General features: G+C 43.4%; 1 protein-coding gene and 1 long non-coding RNA gene across 2 annotated transcripts in view; both read right to left on the bottom strand.

Annotated features, from left to right (window-relative positions):
* Positions 1–17: 17 nt before the first annotated feature.
* LOC311507228 lies at positions 18–2653 on the bottom strand. Its single transcript, XR_014699718.1, has 3 exons — positions 2245–2653; positions 1301–1403; positions 18–276 (listed from the first exon to the last, which is right to left on the bottom strand). It is a non-coding gene; the product is annotated as an uncharacterized lncRNA (long non-coding RNA).
* An 826-nt stretch (positions 2654–3479) lies between these two features.
* Positions 3480–22502, bottom strand: part of kcnt2b (potassium sodium-activated channel subfamily T member 2b) — a 36552-nt gene continuing 17529 nt past the window's right edge. Inside the window, exons 11-31 of the mRNA XM_084571494.1 lie at positions 20779–20943; positions 20195–20331; positions 19586–19649; positions 18345–18453; positions 12816–12924; positions 12623–12679; positions 10979–11131; positions 10643–10896; positions 9912–10233; positions 9722–9827; positions 9465–9637; positions 8890–8961; positions 8611–8745; positions 8390–8501; positions 7521–7622; positions 7335–7418; positions 7117–7245; positions 6342–6687; positions 5637–5660; positions 4823–4907; positions 3480–4721 (exon numbers count right to left, since the gene is read on the bottom strand). Of these exons, the coding sequence (XP_084427620.1) occupies positions 4604–4721; positions 4823–4907; positions 5637–5660; positions 6342–6687; positions 7117–7245; positions 7335–7418; positions 7521–7622; positions 8390–8501; positions 8611–8745; positions 8890–8961; positions 9465–9637; positions 9722–9827; positions 9912–10233; positions 10643–10896; positions 10979–11131; positions 12623–12679; positions 12816–12924; positions 18345–18453; positions 19586–19649; positions 20195–20331; positions 20779–20943 (2856 nt within the window). The 3' untranslated portion in view covers positions 3480–4603. The remainder of the gene's footprint in view (positions 4722–4822; positions 4908–5636; positions 5661–6341; positions 6688–7116; positions 7246–7334; positions 7419–7520; positions 7623–8389; positions 8502–8610; positions 8746–8889; positions 8962–9464; positions 9638–9721; positions 9828–9911; positions 10234–10642; positions 10897–10978; positions 11132–12622; positions 12680–12815; positions 12925–18344; positions 18454–19585; positions 19650–20194; positions 20332–20778; positions 20944–22502) is intronic.

Raw genomic sequence — 22502 nt, 5'->3', positions numbered from 1 at the left:
TGGGAACACCCTACAGACGACATTAGTGCTTTTTAAAGTTTAAGAAATGACCCAAGGGTGAATCAGATAGTTCAGGTGGTGCACGCTTGTGTGTAAAATGAGCATGACACAAGGGGGTAAATAATAATTGGTTTATTTTCACATTCTTTAGTTTAACGCTGTCAGGGGACAGACTTGCATTGCACTCCAGTCCAGGAAGGCTTCATTCTGCTTCTCAGTGAGGGAGGCCATTACACTTAGCATCCACTGCACACTGTCCTGAGCATCAGTCTCCCCCTGGTGGTAAAAAAACACACACATTTAACACAACACCACCCTAAGATAACAAGAAGTCTCCTTTAAACTGAAGACCTGTTATAGGTGACACAGCTACACTTGCCCTAGTGGGAAAATCACACTAAAATATGGCACAAATGTGAAAACTGATAGTCTTGACCTGGACCACATGTCTGATTTCTTACCAGAAATTTAAGAAAAACAACTGTTCTTTGAGCCTGGAAGATAGCTGCAGTCACTGAGGCTCGATTCGAGACACAATTGATTTTAAATAATGAATCAATGGCAAGTGTATTTGGGGCTATAAGGGGTCAAACTGTAAAGTTTAGTAAAGACAGATTGTGTTTCATGTCTGCTATGCAAGGTTCTCCTGGCTTAAATAGTCCAAAAACTTTAAGGAGAGTGGCCTCTCTTACGTGTATATTTGTCCAAAGCAGACTCAAGTTTATTTCCTCATGCAGAATAAGAAATAGGAAGATAGACAGACATCAGTTATATTATATTCAGTTGAATTGTATTTAAGTGTGTAAAGCAAATAAAAATGAAATTACATTTTCTAAATGTGGTAGACACAGTGCTAATGATGACTATTAAAACAATTTAACATGGTTAGCCATCTGTTTATGTAATTTATTTATTTATTTTTTAAATCTAGAAACAGCTAATGTGTATATCTTATAACAGATAGTGGAAACATGGTGTGTGCATGCCAACCTAAAAATGATTTTTGGGCTAAAGAAGAATCTTAAATCAACTGGATAAAGCTTTGTTTGTAACCTATCGTCGTAATAACCGTGCAGATTCTCCATCGCTCTCTGGGGCTTTATGGTCATTAAACAACAATTACTCCAACTGTTTAGTTTCTGTTGTCAGAAACAGCAATTGCATAGAAACACTGAACATTTTCGTGAAGTTGACGTGACGTTAATAGTAATGTGCTTCTCAGTTAATAAACTTTCAATCAGAACCATCTCTTCCCCTACTTTCTTTCATTTGGTCCTTCACGGAGGAAGTGCTGACTCACCTCTTCTCCACCCGCTACAGCGCGTTGCCACCAAGGGTGTAGCAATGAAAACAGGATCTCATCCGTCCTTCATCAACTCCCCTGAAGGGCAATGTTTTCAAACCTGAGAAATGAGGCGATGAATGAAAACAACAACGGAGAGAGCAAATGAGGTTCTGGGTGAACGGTTCCCCTCAAGTAAAATATGCTAGAGACGACACTGAGTAACAGGCCACGGTGTTAGAAGGCTGTCAGTTCCCTTGCTGACGCTAAAGGACATAGGGAGGAAGGAGACCTAGTTTTATAGCTTATATGAAGGTGAGATCAGTGTAAGTACAATATTGCGGACCACATGGAGGGAGAGAGAGTCAGCACTGTCGCTTAGACACGGCTGCCTTATTTGAAAGTGCAGTATTTAATTTCTGTGTTCACCGGGCCTGTCTCCATGTCATCTAGTGTCCTGCTGAGTGCCTCTGGCCAGGAGCCTTGCGCGGTTAATCAGCGGATCGAGGCCTCACCTGAGAGCGCACCTGCTGGGCACAATCATTTACGCTACGAAGGTCAGTGGCGCCTTACAGAGACAGAAAGTGGAGAATCAGCGGTGCTCAAAGCTGGCGGTCAGATAAATATCAGAACGTGGGGATTCTCACAGTGGAGTGTACCCAGACAAGGACATGGGAGCAGGTTAAATAGATAACAGAAAGACATTCAACTCCTACCCAGACAGGTGACAGAGATAATGTTAGGCCAATGCTCTGTCAGTGTTTACAATGCCTGGAAATACAGAGAAGACTGTTTCATAAGTCAGAAGATGCAAATAATGTCGGTCACATGTACCGGTGCCTGGATTTTGCCTTTTCCCTGTGCAATGGCGTTGAAATTTGCAAGATAATGTGAGATAATGCAAGATATTTTAACAGTCCAAACACATGTTGCTGAGTGACAGAGGAAGTCAAGACTCTCACCACAGTATAGGTCCCTGCAACAAGCAGTTTTTTCCCTGGGTGGAGAGTTTCCACCAGGTGCTTAACCATCTCTGGGTCAAGGCCTCTGCTGGCTCCGGTGATAAGCACACTGACTCGCTGAGCGGCCATTTCCTCCGCCTCAGTCTGCGCCTGACCTCTCACATTCAGCTTCGCTTGAGTGCTCAGTCTTCAGCCTGACCACGCCCATGTTCCCCGTGTGTACTGAGCCAACGTGACAAGTGGGGCTTTTCCGTTAAAAGAAGCGAACGTCTAGCAGGCGAAGACACGACAGCAACTGAAACAAGCACGTATGGCGGTAGTGGTGACGTATGAAAAAGCTAAATTAAGAAGAAAGAGTGTGATTCATGTCCACTACAGTGGGAAGGGCATCCTGGATATGATAATAAAGGAACTGTCCAGCAAGCTGCCCTCTATTTTAAAACACACAACTCGTAACTTGACACGTACGTATCAAACTATGGCTCATAATACAACAAGACCTTGCCTATTTAAGTCTATAGATGCACACGTACTGCAGTACTGTGTGGTCTTTGGTGAGCTTGGGGACATTACAGTAGAATAATTAGAAGCATTTTAAAGCAGAGTGGTATTTACTGGGGTTTATGTTACTTGGTGTTTTTTCTATCAGTTTCCTATGTATGATGGCAAAAAGATCCATCAATTAATTTACAGCTAACAGTCTGTGAACGTGAGCTCAGGAAACCACACAAAAGACGTGCTGGGTCAAAACAATCATGTGATATAAAAAAATAATGTGACTGCATTGGATTAAATCAGCAGTGGGGTTAAGTCGTCTAGACAGATTCCACCTACGGCGGCACAAACTGACACCGAGACAGTAATAAAGCAATGACAGGCTCCGTGGGCTAACTTTAATATATACGTATTCCGTCTGTCACAATGGCACTGAAGCTACAGCTGTGTGGCGGGCAGGGGATGCCGGTCTGCACTCCCGCCACATGGCTGCACCGTTTCTGTGGGAAACGTTCTGAATTTCTGGCAAAAGACGTACAGAAACAGCATAAATGTCCACAGTAACAAATCATTTACTTTAATAGAACAGATTATAAGTTAGCATTTCTTCCAACTAAACTTTCAGAATCGCACATGTTAAGGACATAAGACTCATTTTAAACCAAATTATATTCCGAGTTAAGACTTTAAATTAGCCATCTAATTATTACTTGTTAAAGTGGATACTTATAGCAGTGTGCAATAAATACATCAGCTAGTTAATTGTAAAGCTTATAAGTCAGCTGCATAACTGAGAACTCAATCCACATTTGTCTGACACTCTCAAAATCATTATAAGCTTCACAAAGATCGTATTTATTGCAGGGCTACCTGACTGGATGGCATTATATTACAGTATATGTATGTTCCTGTTACTTTGTCCATCCGCTGCATCTCTTACATGCATGTGAGCGAAAGCAAGCTGGTGTTTGGTTCACACTGACTGACAGAAGCAGAGAGAGTGTAAGGAGAAAAAAAAAAAAACAACGAAATACTCAGGTCAGATTTGTTCAAAGAGAACTCACAAAGCCAAGAACAGTAACATATTTCAGACAGCGATGTGACTGAATGCCCTGCAGTGACACTGTAAGCTCGCTGTCAGATTGTGTCCATTATACTGAGACTGGTGCTCTTTGGATTCATCCGCTGCTGGTGAACGTAAAATGAACGTGTGTGTGTGTGTGTGTTTGAGACTGACGATGTGAGCGACAGGTTTAAAAAGTTTCCTAAAAAGGCTTTCACGTAGAAAAGCCTCGCAGGGTGTGTAAACTGTGGTGTCACCTTCGAATACGACATTGAGTGTGCCAAAACACGCGCACGACACATGTGAAGACACAACTTGGATTTCATGTGGCAGCAGATTCCTTTGGCTGTCCAGATAAAATTGGCAGTGTCTCGCTCTGGATCCAGTAACGCACACATTCACGCGCCTGCTTGCACACACATACACGGTACATACATACTTTCGTAACTACATCCACACGGCACATACAGTACACGATGCAGCACATAACATGCACGTACACGGATATAAATACACACAGTTGGTCATTAAATGCACTTCTGTGTCCGCAGCTCTCCGCCTTGAAAATAGGAAGGTGCATAAATAAAACATTCCCGTTGTTATAGAAAAGGTCCATGCATGCCTGGCATCTCTGAGTTCATTGAGACAGAATGTGGAGAAATTACGAGGGCTTTGTGCCATCTGGCTGTATCCCATTCTACAGAATGTCACAACTTTGTGAGTGTTGCTTCTCCTTCGTGATTGTGTTGCTTCACCTCTCTCCGGCAGTGCTTTGACAGTATATTAGTCCTAATTTGTCTCTCACAGATGAGTGCTGTCCTGCGTATCAAACCTGGTGCTCTCCGAGAGCCCAGCGCTGCACTTCCTGCTGCTCCCCTGATTGGGCACCAGAGAGAGAGGGTCTGGTCTGATCAGGTACCTGCAGATGGGGCACAGGAGCAGCAAACAGAACAGAATCCTGTAATCTTTTGTGCTCATTTTGGAGTGCAATCAATTTCGTGTTTACACGTGTGTACTCACACAACATCATGCAGCTCCAGCCTGGTGTCTGGAGAGGGGTTGATGAGGATGTAGGACAGTCTGTTCCCTTGGTCTGCCATCCCATCTGACACAGGAAGAAAAGATATTTGTGTAGCAGGAAATAAAATAGGCGCAGGATGCACAGCATGCTGCGCCACATCCGTAGACTGAACAGAGGCTGTGTTAAAGGGAGTCGCACTAAAGGAAGACAAATTTAAACAAAAAGGGACACTAGTTGCAGTTACAGTTACAGGCAGTGAGTAAACGTACATATCAGCTTAATGTACTATCAAAAGTAAAAGTACTATGGCTACTGTGATGGTAAATGTGCATTAATGTAAACAGGTCCAGGCGGAGTTCATTTCTTTTAGGTTCGCCCTCTTTCAGTAGCACTCAAATCAGAAAGCTAGTGAGAGGCTTAAAGTGGCAATGTCGAACATTTCCATTTAAAGAACTGCCTGTAGAATGAGGAACTACGATGTGGCATAACATCGCAGCATATGGTCCACTGATAGCAGCTCTGCAATATTTACATGTTGCCCTTTTAATGAACCGGGAGTCTGTGGCAACGTTCCCAGAAAATAATGCCGTGTCAAGTTATCGCTAATGTAATCTCTATTAACAGATGTCTGGATATGAATGAATGCAGAATGCTAAACTGTCATCACAATGGCCAACGGGTACTGGTAGTGCAAACCAAACACTTTATGCTGCTGCAGCTTCTTATGAAAGGCATGCATTAACTGTTTTTTTTTTTTTTTACTATTAGTACAAAGCAAATGCAATGTGTTTTGTCTGTGAGCTCAGCACTTACCGTCATCGTTCATCAAAAATGCATCTACAAAAAAAGACAGCGGTCACTTTTGGCAATTTTGAGAGCACATCAATTAGAAATATCACAAGGGGGTCATGGGACAAGAGGGAGCAGTCACAGTGAGCGATTAGATGAAGAGCTGCGGGCGACAGGCTGCACACACCTCGAACGTCTCAGGCAACCATCTCCTTTCCGTTCACATACTCATGCTGTGTGCGGCGATAAATCGGATTACAGTCGCAGACAGAATGATGGGAAAAGGGCAATTACTGCATGATTTGCTTATTAAAAGGACAACAGTTTGTTTTGCCGCCCCCGGTATTGTGTGATTAAACCACATGCTGGCACCACCCGTAGCTACAGGTGCCTCCAAATCAATCACAACTGAAATGTTCGAGATTGCCACTTTAATGTGGGGAAAAAAAATTTATGGATATTTCCCTCATTTTGGTTTTTTCTTTAAACACTGAATATTTTTCCAATATTCACTGAAATGCTGAGCTAATTTGTAAAAATGTTTGAATCCTGGTTTAATTTATGTTTTAACAATAAATTGTACTTTGTATGTTCCATGTAAACCTTAATATGTAAAGATAATATTCACTTCTGACATGTAGTGGAGCAGACTTATAATGAAGCTTCATTTTGTACATGCCACCATTGCAGAGAATCGTTTAATTCCTACATAACTTGCTGCAGACTTACTGAAGCCAGTTGGAGAAAGGCCCAGGTGTTTCATCCTTGTTCGCACCAGGGCGTTGAGTTCCTGCCTCTCTGAGCGCCTGAACAAGGTCAGCCTCTGCTGGCTGATCCTTTCTGCTGCGCTGCCCGGACCTCCTTTGGCCCCGCTGGAGCCCCGGCCCCCCTTCCTGCTCAGCCGCCGTGCCCACTGCATGCTCTTCCTCCTGAGCAGCGGGTGGTCCGAAGAGTGGGACGAGGTGGAGACGGGCTCCGAGGAGGTGGAGTTACGATGGGCGCCGGTGCGGGACAGCAGGGGCTCTCTGGGTTCTCTGGTGTCCTCGTAGTCCTCGACCGTGATAGATACCTGTGACTGGGACACACATGACCACACACACGCTCACACTTTCATTTCCTCGTGGGGTGCAATCAGCACGTTATCGCACAGAGTTTTATTAAATCAGTTCTACAGCGGTCTGCTTTTGATTTCACAAAATGAAGAGAAATTAATTATTTCTTATCGTGATGGAAGCGAAAGACAAATAATAATCAGTCTTTATGTAACTAATGCAATCATCCTGACAGTTCCAGACTGGGAGAGCTGTCAGTTCTCACTACAGCATATTTAACGTGTAGATTTCATACAACTATGTGGTGCAAGAAGTTTTTCGTCTGCAGTATAATCTCTCATAATTTATCGATAACAAACCTTGTAATCTTTCGAAGGTCTTGAAGCGACAGTCACTTCAACCAGTGGATTTTAAGACACAAAACTCAACACCGGACAAAGTACGTGACTGACCTCTGAGAATGGAAGCTTTTGGGCCTCTGTACGGTAGATCCCTATGGGTATGTCTCCAGTTGAGGAGCATAGCTTCTGGTAGAGCCTGCCATAGGTCCGGATCCACAAGTCGTCTTCTGTGATCTTCATCTAGACCACAAACAAAACAATAATCTGTCTGAAAGGTGACTCACGGTGCAGACAGACTGAACTCAAGCTGCTTGTGTTTGACTACTTACAGCACAGAGGAAACCTGAGCCAGGCATGGAGTCCAAACCAAGCAGCAGCCTGGTGATCGAGATCATGTAGTCCTTCACAAATGACTGGCAGGGCAACACAACAAACAAGTCAGCACAAATAGATCCCGCTTGGCATTTTACAAATTAAATGAGCTCTGTCATTCTGTGAGAGTGTGTCTGAGAAACCTGGTAGAGGAGAGTGTCCAGCATGCTAACGCTGAACACCTTCCCAGCAGCGAAGGGCAGGCGGAACATAAAGATCAGGTTAGACCCCTTCTCCCTTTCTTTCTGCAGATCAAACACACAGAGACACACACAACCCTTGTTCAGATTACACTGGCCCCAGAGGAGAGCAGATAAAGAGATGAATTTGTAAGCCCCACATCTTTCTAAAAGAGGATTTCTTCCATCTGTAATGGGATCAAGACTCTTCCATCATGCACTGGGATCACTGGGAACACTCAAGAATTTAAAGCTGACAAGCTGACATGCATTATGGAGGCCAATTTAGAGTTCACAATGACTTTTATGTGAAGATAATGTTTTTGTAATGTGGAATTATTAAACTAGAAAACCCCTTATAAACCAGAAAAAAAGCAAAGAAATTCACAAAAAAAACAATCTTTCAGAAAAAAAGCAAAGAAATTCACAAAAAAAACAATCTTTCCTACTGTAAGGCAATGCTGTTCTTGTAATATTCACTTTTTTTTTTAGATGTGATGTCAAGCAGTGACTCATCTACTGCTTTGTAGATAAATGTTATTGACGCCCAAGGGGGGACTCATTAGCTGCCACACACAAAGCAACAGTAAAGACAGCAGCATCAGGAGATATTAAAAAGGCAAAGAGCACTTGATGAAAGGAACAAAACCCAACAAGGATTTCATGTTTGGCCAGTTCAAAAGATCTCTGCAATTTTCATTAAAACAATGGATTATTTGCTTTGCAGTATTTCAATCAATGCCAATCAATATCCTGCTCATAAAGACCATTGAAGTCTGTGTGGAGGGAATAGGTTTTGAAGCAGGATGAGGTTTATTTATTTATTTTTTTACCTTTTCCAGTTTGGACAGAGCTATGGAGTAGTGATCTTTGACTTTGAACTGCATAAAGCGCATGTTGGCGGGATGCGTGAGCTCCGTGATGATACTAAGCGCTGGAAACAATCTGGGAGGAAGAAGCACAAAGACAGATAGAGAATAAAAAATACAAAAAAAATACAACAACCACACTTCAAGCCAGTGCGAAAGAAAGAACAAGTTCGGGCAAAGCAGACCTGAATAGGGTTTGGACATTGACGATGGTCTTTGCGTCAGCCATGTAATCCTCCTCTGCAATCATGGAGCTCTCCTTGTCAACCACCACCATGGTGTCTGCGAAAGTGACTCCACATCGCAGCAAACTGTCCAGACTGTGGAAAGAGTGAAAGGGAATGACGTGGGGATCGGCATAGGGTAGACTAAGATCTGTCCTGAAGGGCTAATAATGAATTAATATTAAAGAAATAGTAATAAACTAAATCATGAAATCACATCAGAGAGTTGGTCTGTCTTACTTGTCGATGGAGCCCACTGTGTAGAACACCATGGGGAACCAACAGATTGCCTCCAGGAAGTCTGCTTCGGGTCTGAACCAGGAAAAAAAACACAAATAAACTCATGAGTGCCACTGGTAGATTTATTCATGATGAAGAACTACAGTTCCCACAGTGAGAGACCCCCCATCCCTCACTCAGCCTTAGATATTCAGCACAGTCAAAGTGCCTGCAGAGAAAGCTGAAAATAACACTAGAGTGACTCAGCATTTTATTGTCGTTTTATTGGATTCCACTCTCATTTGGCTGCCTGTGTTTGCGTACCAGCCACAAAATAGGACACAGGATTGTGGAGCGCATTGTCCTGAAAGCATTCGACATTTCACAAATCAAGTTTACAAGGAACCTTAAATAGCTCAGTTTTTCTCCTCTATTTAAGGAGGGATCCATTTTACAATTCTGTGCAACCTAGATTTGCAGCGTAGCTCTCGTGCTGCCAGCATCAATTATGGGAGACACTAACATGCAACCGATGTCAGTTTGAATCTGAGTTCACAATCATGGCAACTGCATCACAACAAAGATGTTGTCCTCACACGCTCTCCAGCAGCAGCACGATGGGGTTGAGCTCCTTCCTTGGTCGGTAGTAGGCCCGCAGAGGAACAATGAAGTTATACAGGCCGTTCCCTGCACTCTCCGCAGACACAATGATCAGTTTATTTTTGAAGCCATAGGAGCGAGCGTCCTCAAAGGGAATGTGGTGGCAAGCCTGAGAGGGAAGCAGAGTGGTAATGGAGAATGATGCCACAGTCAGCCTGTAAAATTAACATGGTAAGCCGCTTGAATTACATACTTTGTCCATGCGCAGACAGCAGAAAGGCATCTTCTCTTGTAGAAGATGGCACAGAGCAGGTGAGCTGCCGATATACGGAGAGTTTAGCGGGTATCCCTTCACCCACCTGCAGCACAAGCCCAGATTTACCTCTGAAATTACATAATGATCTCAATACGCTCATGTGCACAAATTCAAATACCGCGCTTACTCGCAATGTCGACCCCACCAGTGGGCGCTCTCATCTCTGTCACTGTCCTCCTTTCCCTCCTCTCCGCCCTCATCCTCTGACTGGTCTCCCAGCAGATCAAAGGTGGGGTTGTTGACACCATCAACAAGCTCCAGGACGGGGGCGATGCTGTGCCGCCTCTCCTCTGAGTCTCCCATGGCAGGCAGGGCTAAGGTGTTGGCGCCCCCCATCTCTGTCCTGGAGCTGCTTCTGCTTCCTCTTCCACTGCCGAGGCCTGTGCTTCCCGGGTCCTGGCCTTCTGGACTGCTGTCGCTGGAGTCTTGGAGGTCAATGGCTACAGTGCCTGAAACAAACATGCACATATGGCTACAGGTTATGGAGAGAGAGACTGTTGCACAGAAAACATAAAGCAGCGAAGGTGCAGAAGACCAGTGAGCTGGACAGATTCATTTTGTCCACTAGGTGGTGTGTTTGTAAAACCACAGTATCTGACATTTCAGTTCATGGCAGTTGCTCTTATCAAGTGCGACTTATAATCAGAGAAATGTTAATTCTTCTGCAAAGCTGTGAAAGTTTTTAAATCTCCAGATAGGTTTCAAATGTGAAAACTGCATAATTCTGACAGTTGTGACCGTCCTGCTGTCTAAGAGAATTTAATGAAGGGTTTGCACATTTGACCGCCACAGAAACTGCAGGCAGAAGGTCACTGTGTAAATGTTACACTGTCTTTGTGCTGTGCCCATCTGACTGACCCATGCTGGCGATGATACTGTGGACTGGCAGGCGGGTGAGTCCATGGTAGATGGTTTGGTGCACTCCCCTGGCATTTCCTCCTGCGCCACCCCACGATGGTTCCCTTTGGCCCCTGACAAATGCTGAGTTCTCCTCTTTGGAGATATTGATGTAAAAGCACGTGTCAGAGGCCCCCATGATGTGGCATGGACCAGGGTTTAACAGGATGTTGGTGGTGTCCAGTCTGCGCACTCCGATTAAACATACTCCGTACCTGCACAGACAGTTTGAGTCCTGAACTTGGTGTTTTTACTGAGCTTGTTTTTATTTCTAGGCTATTTGACAATATCACTTACTTTTTGTGAGCATGAAAGGAGGCAAAAGTAAAACTCTTTCCCTGGTACTCCCCAAAAAATTTACTTTCTTCCAAGCGGATGTGATGCACCTCATTGGCTGAGCAGCGCCGGTAGGTCCGGTGCCATTGGTCCGCAGAGCATGCACCAGCCTCCCTGAGACAGAAAGAGAAGATTGATTGGCAACGTTGGGAAGGAGTGACTTTTCAATCAGCACCAGGGCCACATCAGAAGATTTTCCATCACGGCTGCAGAGGTAACACCTTACATCTCTGTCAGAGCTGTTGATCAATATTTCAATCAGGACACGGATGTAGGCAAGGACACCCAGCCCCAGATGTACAACTTCACACAGTTAAAAGGACAACAGTGTTCTCAGGGGAATATGACTTTAGACGTGGAGGCGAAAGAGGTGGTAACCGGAAGAAGGGGTGTGGGGGCAGTGTGAATGTGGGTGGCCTTCAAGAAAGACTGCATTATCTAAACAAGTGTTAGAGCAAATTTGCAGTTTACAGGAACTAAGTGCAAGGCAGGGTAGGAGGAGGAATAATCCTAGTCATGTAGCATTGTCACAGCCAATAAAACCAAATGGCACCAAGTCCAGATATAGAAGCATACTTATGAAACAACCTCCTTTTGAATGTTGTACTCATGAGCCATCAGCTCTGAAAACACACATTTTATTGAGTATAATTTCATATTATCAGTTTGTCATGTTTGTGTTTACTGCCTGTTCATTATTGAAACAATACACCTAATATTGAACTTAAACAGTTGTGACTCATCAGAGAATGGACATGGACCTTGATGGGCATCTGAGGGTGTCCTATGGTGTCTGGCAACGGAATGTTGTTAGTGGGGGCCTTGAGTCCTATGGGTTGAGGGGAGGGGCCTCTGTGGATCATCCCGCTGATACTTGATTAGTTCTAGTGAATTTGGAGGCCAGGTCAACACCTTGTGCTGTTTTTCATGTTTTTTGAGTTGTTCCTAAACCATTTGTGTGTGTGTGTGTGTGTCTGTGTCAGGCTGCATCCTGCTGGGGATGGCTACTGCCACCAAGGAGTGTCATTGCTATGGGGTGGAGGTGCCTGGTCTGGTCAAGGAGGGTGCTACATGTCTAAGTAACATCCACATGAATGCCATGCCAGGTCCAAAAGTTTCCCAGCAGAACACTGAATTGTCAAAAGATGGTTAATGTTATTTACGTCTCCTGTCAGTGGTTTTAATGTTGTGGCTGATCGGTGTATGTTCATGGTACAAACATTTAAATACACAAGAAATTGGATCACTTGTGTTATCGGGCACCACATTATATGTCCGGATTGTGGATTTAAGATAAAATTCATATGAATAAAGTGAGTGTTAACTGCAGGTGTGTTATTTAGATAATGCACAATGACATACCCCTGAACACATAGCCACTTTTTACTTTTAAGATGTAGACTGACCATGCTCCGTGACGTTTTTTATTTCTGGTTATTTTAATTAAGAAATCTCAAACCTGCCGTTCAAGCACAGCCGTTTTGAACATTGAAAATTATGAATGCAACTAAAAGCAAATCTCCACACAGTACAAAAGCCCAACTATGAAAGACGACAGAGCATTATTTGGGGAACAGTGAGCACAAAGGTAAGATTAATACCTACCTGTTTAGGGATTGAAAGGCTCCAACACGTTGTTTGAAGGCCTCTTGTGGAGCCGTTCTTAGAGAAAACAAAAAGACAAAAGTGAATGGCACTGAGGATACAAACAGCAGCTGGCTTCTGTTGGTCATCTCTACTGAGTGTTTGACTTGTGCAAATGCAAGAGTGTATTGTGGAAGAAAGCAAGTAAACTTACTGTCCTCTAGAGGAGTGGATCAATAGAGTGATGAGAGTTGAGGTACCAGGGCAAACACAGTTTAAAGCCAGCATGGCGTACTTAAACTCTTCTTCACACACGACATGGTCTGTAGACACAGAAAAACAAGAAGGACAAAGTGACTCGGATCATTGTTGATCATTAAAGTTGATGCGTTACTTTAATTCAGCCCCGACCAGTGCACTTATGGAATAAAATAAATATCATCTGGATGGAACAGGGTTGTAGTGTGTAGTGTTGTTGCCTTTTCAGCAGCAGATAGTGGTCTGGGGCGGCTGTGGCTCAGTAGGTAGAGCGGGTTGTCCATGAACCAGAGGGTTAGTGGTTCGATCCTCGGAATGTGCCACATGCCGAAGTGTCCTTGAGCAAGACACTGATCCCCCAGTTGCTCCCAGTGCGTGGCACTGGTGTGTGAATGTGTGAGTGCTTGTGTGAGCGAATGGGTAGATGTGTCTCTGACTGTAAAAGCGCTTTGAGTACCAATAGGTAGATATAAAAGCAAGGCCATTTACCATTTGAATCTCAGTCACACAGTAAGGGTGCCATGCTATACATCCATAGATCAATATAACTAAAGTTATACAGGCTTGGATTTCATTTGGATGACACGGTTTACATGAATTGGGGAAAACGGGAACAAAACATCCTGTACATGGATGAGGTAGGTGGCCACACAACGTTCTTTTCACTCTCCCGACTGACACGATCAGGAAAATCAATGAACTTGAAGGGATGTCATCTGGTGCAGAGGTGTAAAAGGGTGTTATGAGAGACATACAATATTGAGTGCAACAAAGATGAACATAAGTGAGCCTCAAGAGCAGGGGTTCCCAATAGGTCAGCCTTGATCGACTGGTAGATCGCAAAGGCAGTGTGGATGGATCGTGTGCCTCGTCTATCCTCATCATCTATCCTCACTATGACATTTGACACTTGGTTGATGTACAATACAGTGATGGACTGAGTGAGCTATGTAGTTAGCCTTCAAATTAATATGGACATAAGAAGGGTATAAAATGAGTGTGAGTGCTGAATTATGCAACCCTGGATGACTCTATGCAATGCAAGTCATCAGAGTAAGGGAAGTGGCCATAAAGGTTTTGATTTGTATTGTGCCATAAGGATTCATGCAGTTATGCAGGTGTGCCAACACACACACATACACACACACACCCACCCACCCACACACACACCCAATATATATACACTCTATATGGCCCTAGAGACTAGAGACCAGTGAACTCACAGTTTTGGTTTGGCTAATAAACTGAAGAGATGCACCAGAGAAGCAGAGGCCTGATCAGCAATCCAGGCTGCAAGGAACAGACCAACCCCACGGACAGACCAACCCATAACTGAGACTGAACAATACTCGAAGGAACAGGGCAGAGATGCACAACAGCAATGCCAAATGGTTTGGAGACCTAAGAGCAGACCACTTCAACCTGCTAGAACAAGAACCAGTCATCATCACAAAGACAGGCATCCAACAATGAGGCTCAGGTGTGAAGAGCTGGACAACACCAGGATATGACATGACCCACAAAAGCTGTGTGAAGAATTTAACAGCATTGCATGATTGCCTGGCAGTGCAAACGAGTGAGCTGCTAACAAACGACTCTCACCTTCGAGTGGTTACCAAGGGACAAAACAATCCTGCTCATTAAGGATTCCCTCAAAGGTACACCATCTTTAAGCTATTGGCCAACAGTCTGCCACCCTACACATCATGGACGCTCAATTCAGTTATGAAAGCTAAGTTCAGAAGGCATTAGTGGGAACATGACCAAAGACTGTGAGGCCTATGAGTCACAAGTGATTGAATGATCCACCTCAGTATCAGACTGGATAGGTCTGACCATGTGGTGGCAAGGAGACAGAAGATGTTCAGGACTGAAGAGGTGTAGTTATCAGTCAGGATAACAGAACAGCTAAAAAGTACCTGCTTATCCCACAGTCAAATGGGAGTCATGGTGAGGTTGCATGGTGGTTAGCCATATCCAAATACCTACAGACAGGTTCTGAGAAGCCAGCTCAAGAGTAAGATCCAAGTGATTGACATATACACATGTACACATGACATACTTGAATAGTGACTCCACCCAAAGTCCAGTACCCTGAGATTCTATGGTAATAAAAAGAGGTAGGTCTAAAGATTAATGAGCACTTTGCAGGCTGAAACAAGAAGCATCTCCTGATTACATGAGGAAGATGGCCCATGGGATGTGTTTCGAAGAGATTGCCTCAGGCAGCAGAGGACAGAGGAGGATAAGTAAGAAGAGGAAACGTCGTAGACGACCAAGCCCCTTCAATGGATCTACAGTATCTCCAGCAGATGAAGAAGTGGCTGAAATCAATAAATCTTACCAGTGGCTTTAAAAGACTGAGGCTTTGATCATGGCAGCACAATAACAAGCCCTAAGCGCCAGATCGACAGAAACTGGGTCTACTACAGCAGACATGACCCAAGAATAAGGCCGAGTAAAGACTCCCCTGAGACAATCAAGCTAGCACATAGTGGCATGGTATAAAATGCAAGCTGGGACATTGTAAGTGGCTGGAATAGTTTACAGAAAAAATCTGTGTCAAGTATGAGTCTGAAGGCACCATGTCCCAGTGGGACACACCACCAAAAGAAAGAAGAGCCAAGATCCTGTGGGAGTTCAAGATCCAGACTGACAACAAATGAATAGATATGGAAGGTGAAGCTCACAGTGGCTTTTAGAGTGAACATCAGCTTTTTTTAAATTAATTAAGAGGCAAGGAGAAAGTATTCAACAAACAATGACATGGGAAATACACCAAAAGCATGATGACTTATCAATTTGTTAGTATTGAAAATTGGGGAAAAAACAAAAAAGCTTCATATCTTTACGTAATAAGTGTGAGGTTTGCCGAACGCAACTCTGTGTCAAGGAGGCAACAGCTCCAAACAAATCTATGCCAAAATCTTCTTGCCTTTTCTTAGACACATTTTGTTTATTCAGATGGAATCAATTTTGTGTCACCACTCAGGGAGAGATGGGAAGACCTAGCAACAGACCAACTATTCAGTGTCAGTCTTATCTCTTCACCTTTCAATCAGATATTCCGACACTTAACGTAGCGTGAGTCAAACAAACCACCTGAACAAACACAGATGAGAGTCTCTCGTTTACCTGTTGCTAAACAGCCCCTTCTTTGAAAGGAAAAACCAACAGAGCCATTAATGTTTGTAGTAAGCCAATCAGTGCATCATGCCCAGGGAGCATCCCTTTCCCCTGCTGTGTAATTCTTGATTGCATTATCTTCAGTGATGAGCGTGCAGGCATATTAAGACTGCCTTGTTTAGCAACAACCTCGATCTGGGTCCTAAAAGCACAAATTATGCTCTGCATTAGGAAACAATTGGTGGTAAATGCCAGAGCCTGCAGTGAAGAATCAAACTCAATCAGCTTCCGGTCTGAGAAACATGAGGCCAGCTAAGATGTAAATGTGGCTTGTACTTAACTAGTGAGAGGGTTGTGCGCCTTCCAGAGGCTGGGCAGGTAAGAGACATGATGATGAACGATTAGGAATCTCATTCCTATCCTCTTACACACAAATCTCCCAAAGCTCAGACATAGTCAGCACACGTGGAATTGAATCTTTTTCATTTCATCTTATATTTCACTTTTTTTGTTTTGATCCATCTCCTAAAGCTGTGCATTATTACAGAATGCTATCAAAGGTATAACCCTGCGTTTGCGAATATGTGTCTGTGTAATGAGATCAGGTCTTAATTGTAAGATCGCAATTAAGACCTGACCACAGGGCCACCAGTTAAGCTAATTAAATCAGTAGCCTGTTATTTCTTTTATAAATGAGCTGCTATCAACTGCGTGCAGCCACAATAAGCCTTACACTAGGGGGGTAACCGGCCATTGTTGTTCAAAACATGAACGGGAAAATAACCAATGGACACTCCGGACCTAATTCTGTTTGGTTTCTAAGTTGCCCCAGCATTTCCTGCCCAGCTGCTGCATCATACAGACAGATCTTATCTAATGAAAATTGAGCTTTTATCAAGCTATTTTTGCAAATCCAATTAAATTTGGTATCTCTTGCTCATTAATGCCTCCCACAGCATCGCTTTGGGAGTATATTCAAAGTGGTGTCAAAACATGTCATCTGCACTCACAGTCATGCCAATGTGAGTGCACACGGATTTGCTCTCTAAGTCTACATAGTAACATTAAATGCAGTTTATGATCAGTATAACAAGTGTAAACACTTTATTCACAATACGGATACAGTATGTTACTGCTGCTGGATGCTTGAATTTCCTTCGGGATCAATTAAGTATCTATCTATCTATCTATCTATCTACCATCCTACCAGATATTTTGTTTTCAGCACTGAATAGCTGTTGTAACAATGAGGGAAAAACACTTTGTTAATTCATATTTAAGAATATCCTCAATGCCCAATGGTAAATTAATATTTTACATTAAATCAGGTGCAACACAATGTTAAACTGAGATAACGATTCAAAGCCATTCACATACAGTGCATGCCAAGCACATAGCAGGAAATCCTCCCCACAGAGCTTCTTGCTAACCACATACTGTAGAAAGGGTGATAATTGATGAACATGAATTCATATTTTTCATGCAATAATTCCAGCCTTGTTAGTAACAAAGGCCACAGTACGACTGCAGCAGTGTGCTGTTTAAATATCACCGCAGGAGGATTGCCTGCAGGGAGAGCTTGTCTGCAAGGTTAGACCAACAGCAGAAGCCATCAAAGAAAGGGGATTTTCTTTGCCACGGTAGCAAAGTAAAACCTTAATCATTGACGGAGACAGCTGGGATGAGGGCGGCGAGCTAGAATTGAGTTTGACGCTCACCAGGGCTGTAGGCAGGGGGACGTGTGAGAGAGAGAAAAGAGTAAGAGAGAGTTTGGACCCTCTTCTTTCACTCTCAGATGATTGACTGGCATCTTCTGTTGAGCAGGAGAACAAGACGCGCTCTCCAAAAGGCAACGGAAAAACTCACAGAAACCCTCAGAAGGCTTACAGCCAAGCCGAGACAATCTGTCCTGTGCTTCTTCAGAGCTGGGAGGACAGACAGCTCTGCTGCTGCAAGCCCAATGATAGAAAAGAAATGGTTCAGGTTTCAGGCTGACAACTCAGTCAGATACACTCAGGTGTAAAACGGGACATGGCAGCTGATGACATACACTGGAAGTATAGTGCGGACATGACAGCTCAGTCTCAAAGGTGAGCATAATGCAACCCTGCAGCAGCAACATAAAATGCTTACAAAATGTGCAGTGGATGACTGGTGACAACACTATTCTAGCCACCAACTAGGTAAAGTCACCTGTCAGTTTGGACCAGGTAGATGTATATTTTAGTAGGTGCCATGCCATTATTTCCTGCCCCCCAATGTGATCATATACGGCAGTTGCACCCAAACAACACACACGTAACCTTAGCTGGCATCTCACATCACTGCCAGTATATTTCGTTTTACACTCGCAGCTCACCTGCAAATTTGACATGGAACTTGTTCTCCGGCTTGAGAATTTGGACGTACAGGGGGCAGTTTGGTGCGAAGTCTTTCACTGCCCAGGCCCGGAGGATGGTCTGATGATCCTGAGAAAATTGGAGACAGAGCAGAGTGAGACAGACGGAGTGACAGGAAGAGAGACAAAGAGAGGAACATTGAGACAGAGGGAGACAGAGGCAGACAGAGGGGTAGAATTCCATCATTAGCAGCATCAGAAAGCAGCTCAGCTATAATGCCCTTAAGGCACTGGCTGCATAAAGCAAATGAGTGGTCTTTGCAACATTTCAGAGTAACACAATTCTGACACTTGATGACCAGCTGTGGCAAGACAATGAAGAGTGAACTGAAACTGGCCCAAAACTCATTACGGCCATGCCATCAGCTCTGTAAGGCTGTACTCTGACAGTAGTGCTTTGAGCTAAAAGGTGAGCATGCTACCACTTGTTAATTAGCACCAAAGAACGGCTGACAGGGATGTTAACAACAGAAACAAAATTAGAATATTGACCAAATGGATGAAAAGGACATCACAAAAGTATAGTTTCTTAATCTGAACAGAATCATGAATGCCTGTTCAGGCATTGTTTAAATATCATAGTGATTTATTTAGTAATTCTTTAGACATTTGAGACTCAAAGAGTGGACAGACTCTGTAAAACTACAGTAACTATCCACAGCCATAAGAATGACTAACAGGCATCCAAAAAAAAAAGATCCCAGCTTTCCTACAAAACACCCCAACACACCTGAGATATAGGTCACAGTGGTAGTGAAGGTTAATTATTAGTGCCATGCTTTGCCACGTAAAGATAACTGTGTGTTTCGGGTTTAGAAAATAACAACTATAGGTGCAGATTAACAAAGATCTCATCAGTTTTTAATTGATTTAATTAAAATTCATCAAAAGGTGCGGCCATAACATTCCAGTAACATTCCATTTTATTATTATTTCATTGTGCAATTAAAATTTTAGTGGCAATGTGTAAATAATAACGTGATAAGTAGAAATTCTGCCTGTGCCGTGACTTAAATCGACTGATTACTAAAGCTGCAAAAGCTGCTCAGCAGTAATTATTTTTAATGAGTCCTGAAAACAATATGTAGAAACACATTTAAAATCTTTTTTTTTTTTTTGGCTGAGGCTCAGTATGAATGGATGGATGGATGGATGGATGGAGTATTGTCAGGAGTAATACAGGGAAGCAGTGAGGAACGTACAGCAGCAATGCGGTCCACTTCAAACCGGTTACTGAGGATAAAGCAGGCCTCAGCATCGTCCATCCTGGCGGTTAGTAGAGCATGTAGCCATGGGAGCGATAAAGATAAATAGAAAGAGGAAGAGAGAGAGAGAAAGAGAGAGGGGGAGAATTGGGGAAGCCATGAGACACAGGAAGGACGGCGTTGTCATGTTATTGAGGGAGAGGATTAAAGAGGGAAAAAAGTAGGACAATAGAACAACAAATGCACCAATGTGTCTTTCAAGCCCACGCCATTTAAAGATGAGGTAGTAGGAGGCGAAGAGACAGGGAGATTAAACAAACAGGCCTTTGCTCATTTTCTTTCTTTCTGGAGCTGGCCTAAGGTCTGTGTTATCAGACGCCAAGGGGCAAACAATAAGCAATATGACTCAAACCACAATCACAGCTGTTACTTCTAGGCTGTAGGTGCTCTAGTAATGAATTTGGTGGTCCAGCTTCAACACGACACGAGAGCTATCACATTAAGATTAACTCAGGTATATTTTTGGGACATTTCTTTTTCAAGGTTTGACTTTTGAAGAATTATTTTCGGGTAACAATATTTGTAGAGATGGTCACAGTGACTCACTTGGCCCTCATCAGATCTTGGTCCTTAAGGGCTGACCCCTGCAGATAGATGACCCTCTGGGCCCAAAGGGGGACATGAAGGACCCTCCTAACTTGCACATCCATCTCCGCTGGGCAAAGGATCACCACGTAGTAGTCCTGCACACACATCATTTGCATTACGACTGAACGCGTCTCAACCACAGGCAGAAAGTTTATGCAGAGAGAAGAGCCATAAAATGTATACTGCACATTTATTCGTCTAATGAACTAAGATTGAAATTCCACCGACAGAACTGAAAAAAAGAGAACTGAATCAAATCACAGTTATCTATAATTATCCACCTAGTGGACCAATGCAAATCATCTCCTGACAAACAAGTTAATCTGCGCAAATGGAAGCAGCCTCAAGAAACCACACACGGTTACGCCAACTTGAATAAAACTGGAGTTTGATCCTTGCTACTGTCAAATCAATCCTCTGCTTTAATCTCAGCTGCTCTGGCTCCTGGAGAGGATTATCACAGACAACAAACACACACACACACACAAGACCCCCTCACCCCCCAACACCCTCTTGTCCTACATAAAACAATTTGTAGAGACCTGCAGCCGAGGGTGAGCGAAGAACTCATTGAGGAAATCCATGAGGAGGTCGATCTTGAGGCAGCTGACACACAGCACCACGTGTTTCTCCGTCTGCGCCCTGTAGCGGCTGTAGTTCCCTCCAGACTTCTGTCGCTCCATCCACAGAAAGGCCAGCTGCTCAAACTGCATTTAGGATGATATCCACCATATTCAGCAGATGGCAGGTGAATTAAGTTAGCTAGAATACAGGAGTCAGGTGGTACATGAAAAGAAAACAGTACTGTATAGTGTTTCCATTTCATTAGGGAAAGTGTTTAGGGGAGATTAAGATAAATGGAGATTTGGTTCAGGTTTGATAGTGGGCTTGCACAAACAGCACAGATTTTAAGACTTCTGTTTGGAAGTCTTAAAATGAAACAGGTGAAGTGATGCAGGGATAATAGAATTTCTCATTGAGTCTCATAGAAAAATACAGAAGCCTGTTCTTGCTTTTTTTCCAGTTTCAGCTGGTCCAGCAAGAACCATCATGATGCAACCTCATCTCACAATGTGTAAGGATTAAAAGAGCAGTTCCCCCCGAATACAATGTGCGCCTTTTGTTGGTAGGTCAAGGCTTCCGCAGCACTGGTAGTAAATGCAGCAACTTTATTACAGCGACGCTTTTCAGCTGGTGGACTTCCTCAGGGTAATGCCTTTTATTGGTCAAAAACACACACACACGTCCTCCTGAAGACTCTCCATAATTTGTGTGATGGAAAGTAAATACTAAACAAATGTTATGCTAACATACTGTACCCTCTGCAACAGTTGGAATGAATCCACCATATCAATCAGAATTCAATAGACACATTTCATTTGTGTGCTGTTGTCCACTACGGTTTCTCTTTTGTTCATCACCACATAAAGCCCCGAACAAAACGATCTGATTGGCCCAGCAGATCCTTGCTGGAGCAGAATCAGTTCCCAACGGAGAGACTCCAGACTCCGTTTAGTGTTCTTCTAGTGTTCTTGTCTGTTCTTGTGAATCGTCATCAGTCTCTGTCCAAGTACAGTACAAATACGTACAATACAAATAATATTTTATCGGGGACGCATCAGGAGGTAACTTGTGTGGACTTGGGGCAGACAGATATCCCACAATGCATTTTGTGGACAGCTTCAAGTACGCTACTGTTCTCCAGAGTCTGAACTTCAGGATCAAAGTTGTACAGTCCAAACTACCAAATATGCAAGGCTTGAGTTTACACACTGAGGAACAGCTCAACAGCTTTCTGCTGCAAATATTTAGTGGTTGGAGGAAGTCAGTTTAGCATTACAGGCTACAACCAAGGACTCACTAATGCTCTAATATATTAGAGCATTAGTGAAGTAAAACCTCTGTACATAAATCATTTTGCCCCAGACACATTTCATCACTCGTGTTAAGATAAAGTCTTAAAGGGGAACTACCGTTTTTAACAACCTGGACCTTATTTTTGGCATAAAATACGGTCGTTTACTCACCCATATAACTTTTGCGTAATTTGTATTCCTTCAGGAGATAGCAAATTACAGGTAAACAAGCCGACCGTTACGGGTGCGCTCAGAGACGACATCATCCAGGGCAGAAGACATCATCCGGGGTCTGTAGGTCAATCTACAAGTTTCGCGGCAGATAATACGTTATTTAGAGGCTGCGTTTCGGTGCCCCGGTCACTCCCACTACATGGATATATGCTGATCTAATTATCTCCGAAGGAATA

The sequence above is a fragment of the Chelon labrosus genome, assembly GCF_963514085.1.
Source record: "Chelon labrosus genome assembly, chromosome: 21".
NCBI classification, from domain to species: domain Eukaryota; kingdom Metazoa; phylum Chordata; class Actinopteri; order Mugiliformes; family Mugilidae; genus Chelon; species Chelon labrosus.
This window is presented reverse-complemented; position numbering and strand designations above follow the sequence as displayed.